We start from the raw sequence: 20,957 nt of genomic DNA, 5'->3' as shown, positions 1-20,957 counted from the left end.
AAGCAAAAAATGTACGTCAGCCGGGTGAGTGGCCCGCACCTATATTTCCAGTACTTGAAATACTGAGACAGTCGGGTTGTAGGTTGGCTTCAGCAAGTTAGTGAGAGCCTCAGCAAATCAGCCAGACCCTGTTTCAAAATGAAAAACAAGCCAGCCCTGTTGGGACACATCTGTAATCCCAGTACTTGGGAGGCTGAGAAAGGAGGACTGCAAATTTGAGGACAGCCTCAGCAACTTATTAAGACAGTTTCCAAATAAAAAAATAAAACAGGGCTAGGGGTGTAGCTCAGAGGTAGAACACATCTGGCTCAATCCCCAAAAGAACCAGTAACAATAAAAAAGGACAATAACAAAAAGCCCCAAACAAACAAACAAAAAAAAGGGGTAGGGTACGTGGAGGTAGAATGCCTCTGGGTTCAACCCCAGTATCTAAAACAAAAGCAAACCAAAAAACAGGCATATATTAGCTAGAATTGACAGTTTGGCTAATATAGTCAAGGTAAAAATTATAAAAGATTTTTTTCAGATTTATCAGAATTTTAAAAAACACACAAGGTATTTTATGACTTAAAACATGGTACAGCAATTAAAAATAAAATGTATTTTTAAGGAAGCACAACAAATCACTGGAAAGAAATATGGTATAGAAGCTATCTTTTTTTTTTTTTTTTTTTGGTGGTACTGGGGCTCCTGGAAGCCCTTCTACCTTCGGGCTACATTCCCAGACCTATTTTTATATTTTTTATTTGGAAACAGGGTCTCTTAAGCCAGCGCGGCTGTCTTTGCACCTACGCGATCCTCCTGTCTCCGCCTCCCAAGCGAGGGGATTACAAGCGTGCGCCACCACGCCCGGCCCTAGAAGCTATCTTTCCTGTGTACTGGGGATTGACCCCAGGGGTGCTCTACCACAGAGCTACAGATCTATAGCTTTTTATTTTTAGAGACAAAGTCTAAGTTGTCTAGGCTGGCCTCAAACTTGCCATCTTCTTGTCTCAGCCTCCTGAGTAGCTGGGGTTATAGGCATGCAATACCTCCCTGGCCAGTAAAGAAGCTATTTTACACCAGATAATGATATTATTATTATTATTATTATTATTATTATTATTATTGTTGTTGTTGTTGTTCTTGTTGTTGTTGTTGTATTAGGGATGGAACCCAGGGGCATTGTACCTTTGAGCTACACCCCCAGCCCTATTTTTCAGTCTTTTTATTTTTTTTAATTTTTTAATTTAAAAAAATTTTTTTTGTGGGTCTGGGGATGGAACCCAGGGCCATTCAACTTCTGAGCTACACCCCCTGCCCTATTTTTTATTCTTTATTTTGAAACCGGGTCTCACTGAGTTGCAGAGGGCCTCACTAAGTAGCTGAAGCTGTCTGAGAACCACGATCCTCCGGTCTCAGCCTCCTGAATGCTGGCATTACAAGCGTGCGCCACCACAACCAGCTAGTCTTTTTATATTTTTATTTTTCAAGCAAGGTCTCAGTGAGTTGTGAAGGGCCTCGCTAAGTAGCGGAGGCTTGTCTGCCACAACATTTCTCCATCTCCGCCTCTGGAATGCTGGTATTACAAGCATGTGAAACCATGCCCGGCTATTTTACACCAGATTATGAACGAGGAGATCCTAGGCTGCCACTTACTGTGTCATTCTGACCAAGTTACTTAGTTATGGGCCTCAGTTACTTACCTAAAATACAGTGATCATTTCACTTTAAAGTATCACATCAGAGGTATCAGAGGGTGGGGATAAAAATGGTGTTATTCAAATTTTCCAACTCCTTTATGACCAATATATTCAGAAATGGAAAGCTAGCAGCCAGGCGTGGTGGTGCACGCTTGTAATCCCAGCATTTGGGAGGCTGAGACAGGAGGACTATGGCTTGAGGACAGCCTCAGCTAATTAGTGAGGCCCTCTGCAACTCAGTGAGACCCTGTTTCAAAATAAATAATAAAAAATAGGGCTGGGGTGTTGCGTGGAGGTAGAAAGCACCTGGGTTCCACCCCCAGTACCTTAAAAAAAAAAAAAAGAAAAAGAAATGGAAAGCTGATTCTGAGGAAATTAACTGCAGAGTCCAGAGAAGGCAGTAGTTCCAAATTACAATTTAATAATGGCAGGTACTGTTAGCTGGCAGCATGAAAGGCAAACTAAGGTCTAGTCCAACAGATTTTGTTCCTGATGTTTCAAATAAGGTGACTAAAGCAAAGGCTTTCTCCCAGCCTATACATTACCTTTGCCATGATGTAGAAGGCACAGAGAAGGAGCTGATCCAAATGCCTGTCTTTCATTAAATCAGGGCAGTGAACTAAAGTGAACTCAAAACATGTCCATATCTTTCTTCTTAACTCATTTGAAACATCCAGTTTCAAACATAAATCTCGTAAACGTACACTTGCCAAATGATAAACCTAAGATACAAGGTAATGTGTTAATATAAAAGATCAAGTAAATTATTTCTAAAAATGTTTTTCTTTGAACCAGGTGTGGTGGTACACACTTGGGAGGCTGAGACAATAGGATTGCAGGTTCGAGGATAGCTTTAGCAACTTACTGAGGGTTTGTTTCAAAATAAAAAAAATGGGGCTGGGGTGTAGCCCTCAATATCACAGAAAACAAAAGAAAAACTTTGTGTATGTGTGTTTGTGTGTGTGTTACTGGGAATTGAACCCTGGGATGTTCTACCTCCGAATTACATCTCCAGCCCTATTTTATTTTATATGTATATTTTTTGTGGTACTGGGGATTGAACCCAGGGACATTTTACTGCTGAGCTACACCAGCCCTATTTATTTATTTATTTATTTATTTATTTATTTATTTATTTATTTATTTATTATTTTGGTGGTACTGGGAATGGAACCCAGGGGCATTCTACTTCTGAACTACATCCCCAGCCCTATTTTTTATTCTTTATTTAGAAATAGGGTCTCACTGAGTTGCAAAGGGCCTCACTAAGTAGCTGAGGCTGTCTACAAACTGTGATCCTCCTGTCTCAGCCTCCCAAATGCTAAGATTACAAGTGTGTGCCACCATGCCTGACTTAGCCCTATTTTTTTGTGTGTGTGGTACTAGGGTTCTTGGAATCCCTTCTACCTCCAGGCTACACTCCCAGATCTATTTTTATATTTTTTATTTGGAAACAGGGTCTTTAAGCCAGCAAGGCTGGCTTCAAACCTGTGCGATCCTCCTGTTTCCACCTCCCAAGCGCGGGGATTACAAGCTTGCGCCACCACGCCCGGCTACCCTATTTTTTTTTTTTTTTATTCTTTATTTTGAAATAGGGTCTAATAGGATCTAAGTGGCAGAAGGCCTCACTAAGTAGCTGAATCTAGCCACAAACCTGCAATTCTCCTGTCTCAGCCTCCAAAAGACTGGGATTGATTACAAGTGTGTGCCTCCATGCCTGGCTCTATTTTTTTTTGTTGTTGTTGTTGAAATAGAGTCTAAGTTACCTCATATTGGCATCAAACCTGTGATCCTTCTCTCTCAGCCTAAGTACAAGGATTACAAGCATGTGCTATATTTCTCAAATTTTTGTTTTACCATGAATATGGGCCAAGATTTAAAAATACTTAGGTTGTTATTACATTAAAATTGCTTGAAATTTCTCTTCTGTAGTACTAGTTTAATGCTATGCCAAGAGAATACAGATATAGCAAAATTCTTTGGAATACTTTGAAAACATATTTTAAAAAGAAGTCACCTGAGCCAATGCCAAAACATTCAGATATATAGTGCTCGTATGAATTGATACTAATGCAAATGATCCTAAGATCCAGCAAGATTTATTGTTTTACTGTTTAATATCCCTGATGTGATATTACTTAACTAGAATATTCTACTTAAACAGTCATTAACTTTGAATGTTTAGAAAAAAAGTGTTATTGCTTACAGAAAATTATCTTTGACAGGTAAATAAATGTTTAAACTGAGTTTAAAAACTAATTTAAGAGCCAGGCGTGGTGGTGCATGCTTGTAATCCCAGTACTTGGGAGGCTGAGACAGGAGGATCACAGGTTCATGGCCGCCCCCAGCTACTTAGTGAGGCGCTTCACAACTTAGTGAGACCCTGTTTAAAAATAAACACTAAAAAATAGAACTGGGGGTGTACCTCAGAGGTAGAATGCCCCGGGTTCAATTCTAGTACTGCGTGCATGCACGTGCGCGCACACACACACACACACACACACACACACACACACACACACACGCCGAAACAGCAACAAAAAAAATCTAATTTAAGATATTCAACAGGTTAATTTGATGTAAAGAGAAGCAAGTAGTTGACCCCAAAGCCACCTGTAATTAATTCTACAACAAACTCGTTTTCTGCATCCTATCTCATCGGTTCTGGTACAGTTGGCCAGAGGATAAACAGGAACCAGTTGGGTTAGGGCAGAGTAAAAGGTGCTACAACTTTACATTATGAGAGAAGGTAACAGATAAAATCCTAGTTAGAATAATTAAAAACAATACAAATTAAATAATTCTTGGTTAAGGATCTTTTGCAGAGCTAATCCAATGCCTTAGCTACTTAGTGAGGCCCTTTGCAACTCAGTGAGACCCTGTTTCAAAATGAATAAAAAATAGGGCTGGGGAGTCACTCGGAGGTAGAATGCCCTGGGCTTCATCCCCAGACCTGCAAACAAACAAACAAACAAACAAACAAACAAACAAACAAGAATAATAGGACTGGGGTATATCCTGAAGGTAGAATGGCCCTGGGTTCCACCCCCAGTACAACTAAATAAGTAAATAAATAAGTAAATAAATAAATAAGATGGCTGGAGATGTAGCTCTGTGATACAGTACCCGTAGGTTTAATTTACAATATCAAAATAAATAAATGAAGAATTCACAAATAAAGCCTTCTTTTTGTCCATCTTAGATTCATTATCAAAGAAAGTAATTTAACATTTTTGTTGTGGTGCTGAACTCCCCCAGCTTCCAGGGCCTGGGTGCATCAGGCAAATGCTCTACCAGAGTGATATCCCTATCCTCTTTCTTTCTTTCCAGTGCTGGAGATTGAACCCAGGGCTTCATATATAATACGCAAGTGCTCTACCACTGACTTACACATTTGGTCCATTTTATTTTGAGACAGGGTCAGATGGGTCTCTATTAAATTACCCAGGCTGGCCTTGAACTTGCAAACCTCCTGTCTCAGCCTCCCACGTAGCCAGGATAACAGGTGTGCACCACAACACCTGGCTAAGATGGCAAATTTTACATTATGTATATACACACACACACACATATATACATATTATATATATACATTCAATACTACTACACATTCACATACATACTTATATGTATAAATACTACTGAGCTATATATATAGTTACATATACATATATATACACAAACACATATACATATATATTCATACACATAAACACACAATTTTTTGGGTAATGGGCACTGAATCTAGGCCCTTGCACATGTTAGGCAAACAGTCTGCCACTGAGCTATATCCCTAGCTCTATCTCCTGTGTGTGTGTGTGTGTGTGTGTGTGTGTGTGTGTGTGTGTGTGTTACCAGAACCCAGAGTCATTCTACCTCCAGACTCCCAGCCCAATTTTCTTTCTTTGTTTTTTTTTCTTTTGAAGTACTGGGGAGAGAATCCAGGAGCATTCTACCTCCAAATTACACCCCCAGCCCTATTTTTTAGTCTTTATTTTGAAACAGGGACTCACTGAGTTGCAGAGAGTCTCACTAAGTAGCTGAGGTTGTCCTCAAGCGGCATTCCTCCTGTCTCAGACTCCCAAATGCTGGGATTACAAGTGTGTGCCACCAATTTTATTTATTTGGAAACAGGGTCTTGCTAAACTGCTGAAGCTGGCTTCGAACCTGTGATCCTATCTCAGCCTCCCAGGCACTGGAATTACAAGTGTGCACCACGATTCCCGGCTTCTCCTGTGTATTTTACAACAAACAAACAAACAAACAAACAAACAAACAAACAAAAAAGCCAATGCTACTGCTTTTCAATCTTGCATTGATTAAACGAGCAGTTTTCAGATAGCATACATACCTTTCGGTAAAACAGTGCTAAGGATCCAGTCCTCTTTGGTTTGCTTATTCCAGTCACATGAATCTCGTGTGCTTTAGTCAGATGGGTCTGTTTCGGAGACCCACCAACTAATGACTGAGCAGTAAGTGATACAGGACTCTCAACTTTTGACTCCTGAGTTGCATTCAAGGAAATAGGTATCAGCGTGATCTCCCCAGCCTCATTCGCAACACCTGCATGTACAAGCAAGATTTCTGTTTTAGAAATAAGCTGTGTGTGTTCCAGAAAAATCGCCAATTACATACATTTTGTCAATAATTTTATATGTATATATGTGTGTTAATGTGTGTGTGTGTTTGAATAAAGCATAGGAATATAGTACAAAAGGAGAAGAAAGGCACAAAATAATAACAATGTTAGAATTAAATTTTCGTTGTTTTTTTTTTCCCCCTGAAACAAGAATATTCTCTTTTTGTGTATGTATGTTGTGCTGGGATCAAACCCATGATCTCATGCATGATACACAAGCATTCTACCACTGAGCTACATCCCAGTCTCTTGTTTTGTTTTTATTTATTTATTTATTATTTATTTATTGTAGGTCTAGGGTTGAACTTTTTTTTTTTTTCTTTTTGGTGGTACTGGGGTTCCTGGAAGCCCTTCTACCACCGGGCTACACTCCCAGACCTATTTTTACATTTTTATTTGGAAACAGGGTCTCCTAAGCCAGCGCGCGCGGCTGGCTTCGAACCTGCGCGATCCTCCTGTCTCTGCCTCCCAAGCGCGGGGATTACAAGCGTGCACCACCACGCCTGGCTAAACTTTTTTATTTTTAGAAACAGGGTCTCTTAAGCCAGCGGGGCTGGCTTCGAACCGTGCGATCCTCCTGTCTCTGCCTCCCAAGCGTGGGGATTACAAGCATGCACCACCATACCCAGCCTATACTTGTTCTATTTAAAGAAGCAAATTTTAGCCGGGTGTGGTGGCGCACGCTTGTAATCCCAGCATTTGGGAGGCTGAGACCAGAGGATCGCGATTCACAGACAGCCTCAGCTACTTAGTGAGGCCCTCCGCAACTCAGTGAGACCCTGTTTCAAAATAAAGAATGAAAAATTTGGCAGGGGATGTAGCTTGGAGATCAAATGCCTCTGGGTTCCATCCCCAGACCCACACACAAAAAAAGAAGCAAATTTTAGCTGGGTGTGATGGCGCAGGCTTGTAATCCCAATGTTCAGGAGGCTGAGACAGGAGGTTTGCGGGTTAGCAGATTGCCTCAGCTACTTAGTGAGGTCCTTTGCAACTCAGTGAGACCCTGTTTCAAAATAAAGATTAAGCCAGGCATGGTGGCACACATTTGTAATCCCCACGTTTGGGAGGCTGAGACAGGAGGATTGCGCAGGTTCGAAGCCAGCCTCCAGGTTCGAAGCCAACCTCTGATGGCTTAAGAGACCCTGTTTCCAAATAAAAAATATAAAATAGGTCTGGGAGTGTAGCCCGGAGGTAAAAGGCCCCTAGGTTTCATGCCCAGTACCACCAAGAAAGAAAGAAAGAAAGAAAGAAAGAAAGAAAGAAAGAAAGAAAGAAAGAAAAAGAAAAGTAGCCAGGCATGGTGGTGCACACTTGTAATCCCAGTATTTGGGAGGCTGAGACAGGAGGATTGCGCAGGTTCGAAGCCAGCCTCCAGGTTCGAAGCCAACCTCTGATGGCTTAAGAGACCCTGTTTCCAAATAAAAAATATAAAATAGGTCTGGGAGTGTAGCCCGGAGGTAAAAGGCCCCTAGGTTTCATGCCCAGTACCACCAAGAAAGAAAGAAAGAAAGAAAGAAAGAAAGAAAGAAAGAAAGAAAGAAAGAAAGAAAGAAAAGTAGCCAGGCATGGTGGTGCACACTTGTAATCCCAGTATTTGGGAGGCTGAGACAGGAGGATTGCGGAGGTTCAAAGCCAGCCTCAGCTACTGAGTGAGGGAGGCTCTCAGCAACATAGTGAAACCCTGTTTACAAATAAAATATAAAATAGGTCTGGGAGTATAGCCCAGATGTAGAAAGCCCCTTGGTTCCATTCCTAGTACCACAAAAGAAAAAAGAAAAGCAAATTTTGTTCTGTATTTTTGTTTGTACCTGTAACATTTTCAAACTTTAAATCTATTTTAAGAAAGTAAATTTTGGCCAGGCCTGGTGGCACATGCTTGTAACCCCAGTACTTGGGAGGCTGATACAGTAGAATTGCAAGTCTATGGCCTGCCTCAGCAATTTAATGAGGCCCTCTGCAACTTAGTGAGACTCTGCTTCAAAATAAAGAATAAGATGGGGCTGGGAGTAGAGATTGGAGATAGAACCCTGGGATGAATGTGTGTATGTTATTGCAAATTGAACCCAGGGGCATTCTACCTCCAAGATAACCCCTCAGCCTTATTTCACATTTATTTATTTATTTATTTATTTATTTATTTATTTATTTATTTATTTATTTATTGGTACTGGGGTTCCTGGAAACACTTCTATCTCCAGGCTACACTCCCAGACACATATTTTCTATATTTTTAAATTTGTTTCCACCTCCCAAGTGCGGGAATTACAAGCAAGCGCCACCATACCCATCTACTTTTATTTTTTTATTTTTTATTTTTTTGGTGGTACTGGGGGTGGAACCCAGAGGCTTTCTACCTCCGGGCTATACTCCCAGACCTTTTTTATATTTTATTTGGAAACAGGGTCTCACTAAGTTGCTGAGAGCCTCACTAAGTAGCTGAGGCTGGCTTCGAACCTGTACAACCCTCCTGTCTCAGCCTCCCAAGCGAGGGGATTACAAGTGTGCACCACCATGCCCGGCTAGCTACTTTTATTTTGAAACAGGGTCTTGCTACGTTGATGAGAGTCTCACTACTTGCTGAAGCTGTCCTTGAACTTGCATTCCTTCTGTCTCAGCCTCCCAACTACTGGGATTACAGGCATGCATCACCATGCCTGGTGATTTAAGGTGTTTTTAATCAAAATACAAAATTCTTGCTCAATTTGAAAAAACTGACACATCAAAATAAGTCCTAATGAAAAGAGTAAATTTATAAAATGTAAAACTTAAAAAAAAACAGCATAAATTCAAAACATAACAAAAAGTGGCTAACAGAGAGTTTTTAGGGCAGCAGAACTACTCTGTATGATACTATAATGTTAGATATACTTCAATACACATTGTCAAAATCTATAAAATGTATACCAAAAGTGAATTTCTTTTTGTGTGTGTATGGTACTGGGGATGGAACCCAGCAGGATTCTACTTTTGAGCTACACCCCCAGCCTTATTTATTCTTTTTTTATTTTGAAACACAGTCTCGCTATGTTGCAGATGGCCTCACTAACTTGCTGAGGCTGGCCTTGAACCTGTGATCCTCCTGTCTCCGCTTCTCAAGTACTGGGATTACAAGATTGCGCCACCAGCTGGCTAAGTGTGAATTTTTTTATTTTTGCGTTACTGGGGAGTGGTTTTTTTTTTTTTTGTACTGGGGATGGAACCCAGGAGCATTCTACCTCTGAGCTACACCCCCAGCCGTATTTTTTATTCTTTATTTTGAAACAGAGTCTGAGTTGCAAAAAGGCTTCACTAAGTAGCTAAAGCTGTTTGCAAATTGTGATTCTCCTCTCTCAGCCTCTCAAATGCTGGGATTATAAGCATGCACCACCATACCCAGCTGAGTGAATTTTTTTAATGTGGTGAATATTGTCAAAATCCATAAAACGTATAGCAAGAGTGATTTTTTTAAAAAATGCAGTGCTAGGGAATTGAACTGGGGGCTTCTACCTCTGAGCTATACTCCTAGACCTATTTTATTCTTAAATTTGAAACAAGGTCTCACTATGTTGTAGAAGGCTTCACTAAGTAGCTTAGGCTTGGCTTTGACTCTATGATCCTTTTGTCTCAGTTTCTCAGGTATTGGGATTACAAGTGTGTGCCACTATACCTGGCCAAGAGTGAATCTTAATTAAAACAATGAACTTTGGAGCTGGATATGGTGGTACACAATTGTAATCCCAGTACTTGGGAGGCTGAGACAGAAGGATCCCAGGTTTGTGGCCAACCTCAGCTACTTAGTGAGACCCTGTTTCAAAATAAAGAATAAAAAATAGGACTGGGGATGAAGCTTGGAGGTAGAATGCTCCTGGGTTCCATCTCCTGTCAAAGAAAAAAAAAAAAAAAAAAAAAGAGAACTTTGGGTAACATGTCAGTACAGATTCATGGATTTTAACAAATGTAGCGCTCTTTCATAGGATGCTGATATGCTGATGGTTGGGGAGGCTGTGGGGCAGAGTGAGGTGGAAATCTCTGTAAGGTAAGTTCTTCTCAACAATATATATATATATTTTAACACTACTGGGGATTCAACCTCTGAACTATACCCCCAGCCCTATTTTTATTTATTTTTTATTTTTTTGGTGGTACTGGGGTTCCTGGAAGCGCTTCTACCTCCGGGATACACTCCCATGGGCTACACTCCCAGGCCTATTTTCTTACTTTTTATGTGGAAACAGGGTCTCTTAAACCAGCACGGCTGGCTCAAACCAGCGCAATCCTCCTGTCTCCACCTCCCAAGTGCGGGGATTACAAGCGTGCGCCACCACGCCCGGCTTCCAGCCCTATTTTTAATTCTTTAATTTGTTTTATTTTTTGGTGTTAGGGATTATTTTTGTGTGTGTGAATGTACACAAACTTTATTGTACTAAACTTGTGAAATTACAATTTTTTACTCTCAGAATTCCAGAAACACTAAAGTTCATTCTCACATCTGTTGCTAATGGAACAAAATGAAAAAAAAAGAGAAAAACAGGTGGGTATGGTGGCCCAATCCTGTAGTCACAGCTACTTGGAAGGCTGAGGGGGAGGAGTCCTTGAATTTGTGACCATCCTGGGCAAAATACTGAGACCTGGCCCCCACAGCCCAAAAAAGGAAAAAAGTCTTAGTCCAAGTTATATTTTGTTTTTTTGTGGTACTGGGAATTGAACCCAGGGGCACTCTACCTGTCAGTGACACCTGGTGTTGGGGACTGAACCCAGAGGCATTCTACCTAAGCTACACCCAGCCCAATTTTATTTATTTGGAAACAGGGTCTAAGTTGCTGGGAGCCTTGCTAAGTTGCAAGCTGTCACTGAACCTGTGATCCTGTCTCAGCCTCTCAAGTACTGAGATTACAAGTGTTCACCACCACACCTGGCTTATTCTTTATTTTGAAACAGGGCCTCACTAAGTCGCGGAGGGCCTAAGTAACTAAGGCTAGTGAAGAACCTGTGATCCTCCTATCTCTACCTCCCATGTCGGGATTATAAGGGTGCGCCACCATGCCAGGCTTGTTCCTCTCAATTTTGCTGCGTACCTTAAAACTTATCTTTAAAAAAAAAAAAATCTGTTAAAAAAAAAGGGGTGGGGCATAGGTTCAAGAAAAAACGCAAAGTTTGAAAGATCATGTGATACAATCCAGTAAGACATTTCTTAATTATTTTTAACTTAGAAAAAAATGATTTTAAGTGCATTAAAAGGTTACCATGCAGTGGAACTGTAACTTTATGTCCTGTTGTCCCTGTTACTGTGGTGGTGGCCATTGTTAGAAGAGTCTGTCCAGGTGAAATTGATACACTGTCAGTAGTAATGCTTGAAGGTGGAGCAATTTTCAACTTTGTTCCTTCTGTCATGATCTTGTCCATAAGCATTTCTTTCGGGGGTTCCTCTCCAAATAGTCTTCTCTTAGCACTTCCTGCAGTAGGAGAACTGTAACGCTCATGAACAGAAATTGGAGACAATGGCTGCATATCTAATAAAGAGAAAAATAAATTCAAGACAGTTTGAAATATATTCCAAAATAATAAACAAGTTTGTCTTACTCATATATTAGGTACTAGAAATCTAGCAGTGAATGACATAGGTTGTACTTTCATGGAATATCAAGTCAGAGGCATGAAATAAATCATTGTAATAAAATATAAAAATTATGATACATCATCTTTTTTTTTTTTTTTTGCTGTAGTGGGGATTGAACCCAGGGGTATTCCACCTCTGAGCTACATCCCCAACCCTATATTTATTCTTTATTTTGTTTTGTTTTTACAGTACTGGGGATGGAACCCAGGGGCATTCTACCTACGAGCTGCACACCCAGCCCTATTTTTTTATTCTTTATTTTGAAACGGTATCTCACTGAGTTGCAAAGGGCCTTGCTAAGTAGCTGAGGCTGATCATGAACCGCAATTCTCCTGTTTTAGCCTCCCAAATGCTGGATTGCAGTTAGGGGATAGCCTCAGCTACTTAGTGAGGCCCTCTGCAACTTATTGAGATGCTGTTTCAAATTAAAGAATAAAAAATAGGGCAGTGGATGTAGTCTGAAGGTTGAAGGTCCCTGGGTTCCATACTTAGACCCGCAAAAAACAAAACAAAACAAAACACTATTTCCATAATAATTGACATTGCAATTTTTTGTGTGTGTGGTGCTGGGGATGGAATCCAGAGGCTTTTTAGGAAACAGTCTAAGTTGCTGAGAGCCTCAGTAAGTAGCTGAGGCTGGCTTCAAACCTGCACAATCCTCCTGTCTCAGCCTCCCAAGTACTGGGATTACAAGCATGCGCCACCATGCCTGGCTGACAATGCTATTTAAAAAATTATAGCCAGGCATGATGGCACATGCTTGTAATCTCAGCATCTGAGAGGCTGAGACGGGAGGATTGTGGTTCGCAAGCAGCCTCAGCTACTACTTAATGAGGCCCTTTGCAACTCAGTGAGACCCTGTTTTAAAATAAAGGAATAAAAAATAGGGCTAAGGTGTAACGTGGAGATAGAATCCCCCTGCGTTCCATCCCCAGTATCGCAAATAAATAAATAAATAAATAATATTCAAAATTAAGCTCAAAATCCTTATACTTTAATATACAAAGTATACAAGATACCACATAATGGTGTTGGTATAAGCATTAAGCTTCTAGTCAAATCCTGATAAAGAAATTAGATCTCTTAATTATTTATTAAAACTTGAAATTTTCTCTGACAAAAATGATCTTTATTAGTTTCTCATTATTTTACCAACGTTGAACCTACCCCTTCGAAGATTCCCACTGTCAGTCCGAACCTCTTTGACTCGTGGGTGCATTATGGGAGATGTTGGCATCATGGGAAGATGTCCTTGTACATTTCCTCCATTTCCTGTTTCAAAGTTATTGGGGAATATAACCTGTAGGAAACAAAACCCCTTGTTTTATGTACCACTAAACCCAATGATTAAAACTTAGAAAAAAGCTTTCTTCTTCTATTGTTTTCTCCTCCTTTAACAAATTCTTTACAAAATATAACAAATTTCATAAAGTGCTCAATTGTTAATGTTGTTGAATATATGAAAAGCTTATCTGACTTAACCTTATAATTTATTTCTGTAAGCTATACTGACCAGTATAAGTAAACCTATGAAGTGGGGTGTAGAGGCACACAGCTATAATCCCAGTACTTGAGAGGCTGAGACAGGAAGATTGCAGGTTCACATCCAGCCTCGGCTACTTAGTGAGGCCCTCTTTAACTTATTGAGACCATGTTTTTTGTTTGTTTGTTTGTTTTTTATGGTGCTGGGAATTGAACCCAGGAGCATTCTACCTCTGAGCTACACACCCAGCCCTATTTTTTTAAATTCTTTATTCTGTGTGTGTGTGTGTGTGTGTGTGTGTGCGCGTGTGTGTGTGTGTGTGTGTGTGTGTGTGTTACTGGGGTTCCTGGAAGCTCTTCTACCTCCGGGCTATGCTCCCAGACCTATTTTTTATATTTTTATTTTTATTTGGAAACAGGGTCTCTTAAGCTAGCGCAGCTGGCTTCAAACCTGCACGATCCTCCTGTCTCCGCCTCCCAAGCGCTGGGATTACAAGCGTGCGCCACCACGCCCAGCTTCTTCTTCTTCTTTTCTTTCTTTGTGGTATTGGGGTTCCTGGAAGCCCTTCTACCTCCAAGCTACACTCCCAGACCTATTTTTTTACATTTTTTAAAATTTGGAAACAGGGTCTCCTAAGTCAGCACACGCGGCTGGCTTCGAACCTGCGTGATCCTTCTGTCTCTGCCTCCCAAGCGCGGGGATTACAAGCGTGCGCCACCACGCCCGGCCTCCAGCTTATTCTTTATTTTAAAAGGGTCTAAGTTGCAGAGGGCCTCACTAAGTAGCTGAGGCAGGATGTGAACCTGCAATCTTCCTGTCTCAGTCTCTCTTGTGCACCACTATGCCCAGCTGTGATACCATGTTTCAAAATAAAAAAATAAAAAATAGGGCTAGGGACGTAGCTCAAAGGTAGAATGCCCCCAGGTTCAATCCCCAGTACTGAAAAAGAAAAAAAAAAAAAAAAAAAGAAGCAAACCAATGAACTTACTCACCTTCCATTGAGGGATGAAAGAATTGAGGCTTAGAATGTAAAACTTTTTCCATCATCACACTATTACTGAGAGCAAAGACTTTAACTACTTTTCTTTCATGTAGCTTTTTTCACTTTCTCAATAAATTTTACAATGCATTTATAGTAATGAATACCAAAGATTAATCAATTAATCTATCTGCTGCAAAAGACCAAAACATCTGGAAGTCTTCCCGCCCTTCCCTTTCTTCCTCTCCTCCTCCTCCTTTTCTCTTTTCTCCTCTCCTTTTCTTGCTCTCCTTTGTATCTCTGCTCCCTCTTCCTCTTTCTCTCTTTCTTTCTCTCTTTCTCTCTTTCTTTCTCTCTTTCTTTCTCTCTTTCTTTCTTTCTTTCTTTCTTTCTTTCTTTCTTTCTTTCTTTCTTTCTTTCTTTCTTTCTTTCTTTCTTTCATCCAGGGGCATTCTACCTTAGGGCTAGTACATACCCAGCCCTATTTTTTTATTCTTTATTTTGAAACAGGGTCTGACTAAGTTGCTGAGGCTGGCTGTGAACCACAATTCTCCTGTAAACTTTAAAAACATTATGCTAGTCAGGCATGGTGGAACATCCCTATAATCCCAGTACTTGGGAAGCTGAGATAGGAGGATCACAGGTTCAAGGACAGCCTCAGCAAGTAATAAGAGTCTCATCAACCTAGTGAGACCCTGTTTCAAAATGAAAATAGAATAAGCCCCCAGGTTCAAGCCCCAGTACCCCTGTAAATAAAAAACAAACAGATAAGCAGACAAACAAACAAACAAATAAATAAAATTGGGCTAGGGGTATAGCTAGGAGGTACAATGCACTTGAGCTTAATTCCCAGTACCACAAACAAAACAAAACCACATTATGCTAAGTGAAAGAAGCCAATCACTAAGGACTATATATAGTATAAACCCATTTGTATGAAATGTCCAGAATAGGTTTATGTACATTATAGAGACAATGAATAGATTAGTATTGCTTAGGGTTAGGAGAAGATGGGGGTAGAGAAGCAACAGCTAAAAGGTGTGGTTTGACTGTGTTGATGGCCTGCACATATATGTATATATGTATAAATCAACAAATTTATACTTTAGGTAAACTGTATGGCCTATGAATTATATCTTCATAAAGCTGTAATATTTTATATGATGGGATTATTAGCCTGTTCTGACTCACTTCTTCACAGGTAGGAACTTTGTTTGTAGAAACCTGAAGAGCTTCCCATAGTGCAGAACTGTGACTCCATGCTAAACTCTCCAAAATCTGTTCTTCAATGCTGTTCAGATGTTTCACCATGTCCCTGGAGAGCCCCTCCTCTGCACGGATCACCACCTCAATGACCTGGAGAGGAGAAAATGGAGTGATCAAAGTGGTGTCAAGCAATAAGTTCTATACCGGGCTTACAAGCATGACTGGCTACAGCCTTATTCTGACACAGAATCATTGTCACCTTTGAGCCACAATTCTGTGGCTTGATACCTTTTCATTTATAAGTAAGTTTTAAAAGTCTTTAAAATAAGCCAGTGTGTGGTGCATGCTTGTTATCCCAGTTCTTGGGAGGCTGAAACAGGAGGATTGCAGGTTCGAGGACAGCCTTAGCTACTTAGTAAGGCCCTCAATAACTTAGTGAGACCTTGTTTCAAAATAAAGAATAAAAAATATGCCTGTGGGTATAGCTTGGAGATAGAATGCCCCTGGGTTCCATACCCAGTACTGCAAAAAAAAGTCTTTAAAATATTTTTTCAGCCGGGCATGGTGGCGCACGCTTGTAATCCCCACGCTTGGGAGGCAGAGACAGGAGGATCGCACTGGTTCGAAGCAAGCCGCGCTGGCTTAAGAGACCCTGTTTCAAAAATATAAAATAGGTCTGGGAGTGTAGCCCGGAGGTACAAGGGCTTCCAGGAATCCCAGTACCACCAAAATAAGTAAATAAATAAATATTAAAAAACAGATAAAAAAAGTCTTTAAAATATTTTCACATAGCCGGGCGTAGTGGCGCACGCTTGTAATCCCCGCGCTTGGGAGGTGGAGACAGGAGGATCGCGCAGGTTCGAAGCCAGCCACGCTGGCGTAAGAGACCCTGTTTCAAAAATATAAAATAGGTCTGGGAGTGTAGCCCAGAGGTAGAAGGGCTTCCAGGAACCCAGTACTACTAAAATAAATAAATAAATAAATAAATAAACAAATAAATAAATAAAAATATTTTCATACATTTCTGTTTTTTTATGTCTTACATGAGACATAAAATACTGAGGTAATGATACATAGAAACCCATCAATAGCCCCAAAGTGGTAGTTTCCATTCTATCTTTATTTTGAATTTATTGCCCTTCCTAGACTATTCTTCCCAGTATCTCATAAGAACAGAATGATTGAACTATTTAAAATGAACTATGTAGCTGGGGATGGTGGCACACGCTTGTAATCCCAGCATTCGGGAGGCTGAGACGGAGGATCGTGGTTCACGGACAGCCTCAGCTACTTAGTGAGGCCCTCTACAATTCAGTGAGACCCAGTTTCAAAATAAAGAATAAAAAATAGGACAGGGGGTGTAGCTAGGAGGTTGAATGCCCCTGGGTTCCATCCCCAGACCCGCAAAAAAAAAAAAAAAAAAAAAAAAAGAACTATGTGCTGGTTTGGCACAGTGGCACACACCTATAATCCCAGTACCTGGAAGGCTGAGACAGGAGGATCATAGGTTCAAGGTCAGCCTTGGCAACTAAATGAGACCATCAACAACTTAGCAATATCCCATTTTAAAATAAAAAATAAAAAGGGCTGGGAGTATAGCTTTGAGGTAAAATGTCCTTGTTCAATTCTCAGTACAAAATAAATGAATATAATAAATAAATAAATAAATAATGAATAAATAAATAAAAGTAATTGTGCTTCTTTTCTGAGAAAACGCCAAGTGGTAAATGACCCTGATGCAGGGAGAGGCCCTGGAATGAGACCATTTTAGACAGCTTCTGAGACAGTGCTCTGGGGTTGGGGTCTGGGAACTCATGAAGGCAAGGCTAAAGACAAGGAGTGAGTCCCCCTTCACCAAGCTGGGCCACCTGGTCAGGGTCATAAAGATCAAGTCCCTAGAGGAGATGAGAGAATTGAGACTCATAATGTAAAATTTATCCATCATCATACTATTACTAAGTAAAAGCTGAGGCTATACTTTAATTAATTTATTTATATTTATTTTGAAACATGGTCTCATAGCTGGGCATAGTGGCACACACTTGTAATCCCAGTACTTGAGAGGCTGAGACAGGAAGATGGCAGGTTCACAGTGAGCCTCAGCTACTTAGTGAGGCCCTCTGCAACTTAGTGAGACCCTCTTTCAAAATGAAGAATAAAAAAAAATAGGACTGGGTGTGTATCTCAGAGGTAGAATGCCCCTGGGTTCAATTCCCAGCGTTAAAAAAAAAAAAAAAAGAGAAGAGAAAAGGAGGGGGAAGAGGAGGAGAGGGAGAAAGGGAAGACTTCCAGATGTTTTGATCTTTTGCAGCAGATCGATTAATTGATTAATCTTTGGTATTCATTACTATAAATGCATTGTAAAATTTGAGAAAGTGAAAAAAGCTACATGAAAGAAAAGTAGTTAAAGTCTTTGCTCTCAGTAATAGTGTGATGATGGAAAAAGTTTTACATTCTAAGCCTCAATTCTTAAAATGTGTAGCTCTGACCAGAGACTGAAGTTATTAGAGGAGGGCATAGGCTCAACACTCCAACATATAGGCACAGGCAGTAACTTTCTCAACAAGACCTCCAAAACGCAGGAAATTAAAGCAATAATTAACAAATTATTATTAACATCAAACTAAAAAGTTTCTTCTCAGCAAAGGAAACCATCAGGAACCTAAAGAGAGAGCCGGGCGTGGTGGCGCACGCTTTTAATCCCAGAATTCGGGAGGCTGAGACTGGAGGATCGCAGTTCACGGACAGCCTCAACTACCTAGTGAGGCCCTCTGCAACCCAGTGAGACCCGGTTTCAAAATAAAGAATAAAAAATAGGGCAGGGGGTGTAGCTCGTAGGTCAAATGCCCCTGGGTTCCACCCCCAGTCCCGCAAAAAAAAAAAAAAAAAAAAAAAAAGAACCTAAAGAGAATGCCTATAGAATGGGAGATCTTTACCAGCCACCACTCAGATAGAGGGCTAATATCCAGAGTATACAAAGAGCTCAAAAGACTCTACATTAATGCCAGGCGTGGTTGAGCACGCTTGTAATTCTCGCGCTTGGGAGGCGGAGACAGGAGGATCGCGCAGGTTCGAAGACAGCCGTGCATGTTGGCTTAGGAGACCCTGTTTCCAAATAAAAAAAATATATAAAATAGGTCTGGGAGTGTATCCCGGAGGTAGAAGGGCTTCCAGGAACCCCAGTACCACCAAAAAAAAAAAAAAAAAAAAAAAATCTACATTAGCAAAACAAGTAACCCAATCAAGAAGTGGGCAAATAAACTGAATAGATACTTCACAAAAGAAGAGATACAAATGGCCAATAGATACATGAAAAGATGTTCAATATCATTACCCATCAGAGAGATGCAAATCAAAACTATGCTGAGTTTCCATTTAACCACAATCAGAGTGGCAAGCATGAAGAACTCAAACAATAAATGCTGGCAAAGATGTGGGGAAAGAGGAACTCTTTTACGCTGTTGGTGGGAGTGCAAACTAGTTCAGCTGCTATGGAGATCAGTGTGGAGATTCCTTAGAAAACTGGGAATAGATCCATCATATGATCCGACTACCTCTCCTGGGTATTTGTCCAAAAGGGTTGAAATCAGAGAACTACAGTAACATATTCATACCCATGTTCATAGCACAATTCATAATGGCCAAAATATGGAACCAACCTAGGTCTCCATCAACAGATGAAGGGATTGCAAAATTATAGGAAATACACACAATGGAATTCTACTCAGCTATAAAGAACAAAATCATGTCATTCGCAAGAAGATGGAATGACCTGGAGAACATTATGTTAAGTGAGATAAGCTAAGCACAGAAAGAGAAGGGACATATGTTTTCTCTAATATGCCAAAACCAGACTTCCGGGAAGATGGCGACGGAGGAAAGCGGGGCTTACGAGCCCCGCTAACAACCAATCTCTATTACCACAAAATCAGCGCCTTTCATAGCCAGAAAACACCATCAGCAGAGAAACAAAAAATGTAATTTCAAGGGACAGAGAAAAAGAGGGCTGGAAAAACGAGACACCAGAAACCAGACTACAGTGCTGCAGCTGGAGCCGCGGCGCAAAGCGGTGGGCGCCATCTTCTTTTGCAGCACCAGGCTCCAGAGAGGAAGGGAACTCATAACAGAGCTCAGAGCCACAGAGGAGATACGCCGACCTCACGCCCGAGGACACGGCAGCAGCGCCTTACTGCCGGCAGCAGCGGCGAATTCACCGGATGGCACCAGACCAACGCACTCAACAGCCCACCAGGCTCCAGAGAGGAGCGGCGGACAGTGAGCCAAGGTGAGCCGCTGCGGAACAGCCGGGCGGGATTCGGCAGTTTTCTCTGCGCAGGGAGCATCTTAAGCTCCCAGGGGCTGGGCTCAGCACACCTTGCAGGGACTCAGAGCGGAGCTCAAAATCAGAGAAGAAATACACTAGCCTCACGGCGAGGGCGTGGCAGCAGCAGTGAATTCACCGAGTCCACTTCGGTTACATCTGCGCACTCAACAACAGTGAGTCAAATTGCGGGCCCTGGAGGAGAAATCCCAGTACTGAATCCCAGGGACTTGACCCAGTGGGGGAGTGGCGGTGGCATAGATATCACACCATAGGAGAATGCCCAACCTGGCACCCCCCATGGTCTAAAGCAGCTTCGATTGACTCCCTGGGTCTGAGACTCTGCCATACAACCCAGTAAAGCAGTAGTGGGGACCAAGATACCACAGACTCGAGATCCAGAGCACCTTAAGTGAAGTCATAGTGACCCAAGGGAAGAACCCAGAGAAGGCACAAACTTCCCAAATCATGGGAAAGAGGAATAACAATGGAGCAATGAATGCCCACAACCCCACAACATCAGAACCTGACAAAACAGAAATTCAGAAATTTCTAGAAGCTCAAATCAGGAAAATAACTGTAGAAATAATAGAGGTGTTTCGAAAAGAATTCAGAGAGAGTCAAAAAGAGATAAAGGATGCAATTAATGAAGTAAAGGCCTCAATTCAAAGTACAAACAACCGACTAGACCACATGGAGAATAGAATCTTGATCTTAAAAGATCATTCAAAAAATGAACACATAGTTTCTAATTTAGAAAAAAAAATCCAACAGCAGGAATCTGACACTGAAGAAATATGGGCCAATTTTTTTTTTTTTTTTTTGGTGGTACTGGGGTTCCTGGAAGCCCTTCTACCTCCGGGCTACACTCCCAGACCTATTTTAACATTTTTTTTATTTGGAAACAGGGTCTCCTAAGCCAGCGTGCGCGGCTGGCTTCGAACCTGCGCGATCCTCCTGTCTCTGCCTCCCAAGCGCGAGGATTACAAGCGTGCGCCACCACGCCCGGCAATATGGGCCAATTTTAAGAGAGCTAACCTAAGAATAATTG

General features: G+C 41.2%; 1 protein-coding gene across 2 annotated transcripts in view; it reads right to left on the bottom strand.

The window, feature by feature from the left end:
• The window catches only part of RBL1 (RB transcriptional corepressor like 1), a gene marked incomplete at both ends in the record, with an annotated part of 69,352 nt that overhangs the window by 18,899 nt on the left and 29,496 nt on the right, over nt 1-20,957 (bottom strand). Inside the window, 5 exons of one of the 2 annotated variants that reach the window (XM_080716305.1) lie at nt 2,228-2,404; nt 6,034-6,245; nt 11,544-11,810; nt 13,085-13,217; nt 15,556-15,735. In XM_080716305.1, the coding sequence (XP_080572431.1) occupies nt 2,228-2,404; nt 6,034-6,245; nt 11,544-11,810; nt 13,085-13,217; nt 15,556-15,735 (969 nt within the window). The remainder of the gene's footprint in view (nt 1-2,227; nt 2,405-6,033; nt 6,246-11,543; nt 11,811-13,084; nt 13,218-15,555; nt 15,736-20,957) is intronic. The other variant, XM_080716306.1, reaches the window with a different exon arrangement.

The sequence above is a fragment of the Muscardinus avellanarius genome (genome assembly GCF_963383645.1).
Source record: "Muscardinus avellanarius genome assembly, chromosome: 19".
Taxonomy (NCBI): domain Eukaryota; kingdom Metazoa; phylum Chordata; class Mammalia; order Rodentia; family Gliridae; genus Muscardinus; species Muscardinus avellanarius.
The sequence above is the reverse complement of the archived record's forward strand: the minus strand, read 5'-3'. Positions and strand labels throughout refer to the sequence as shown.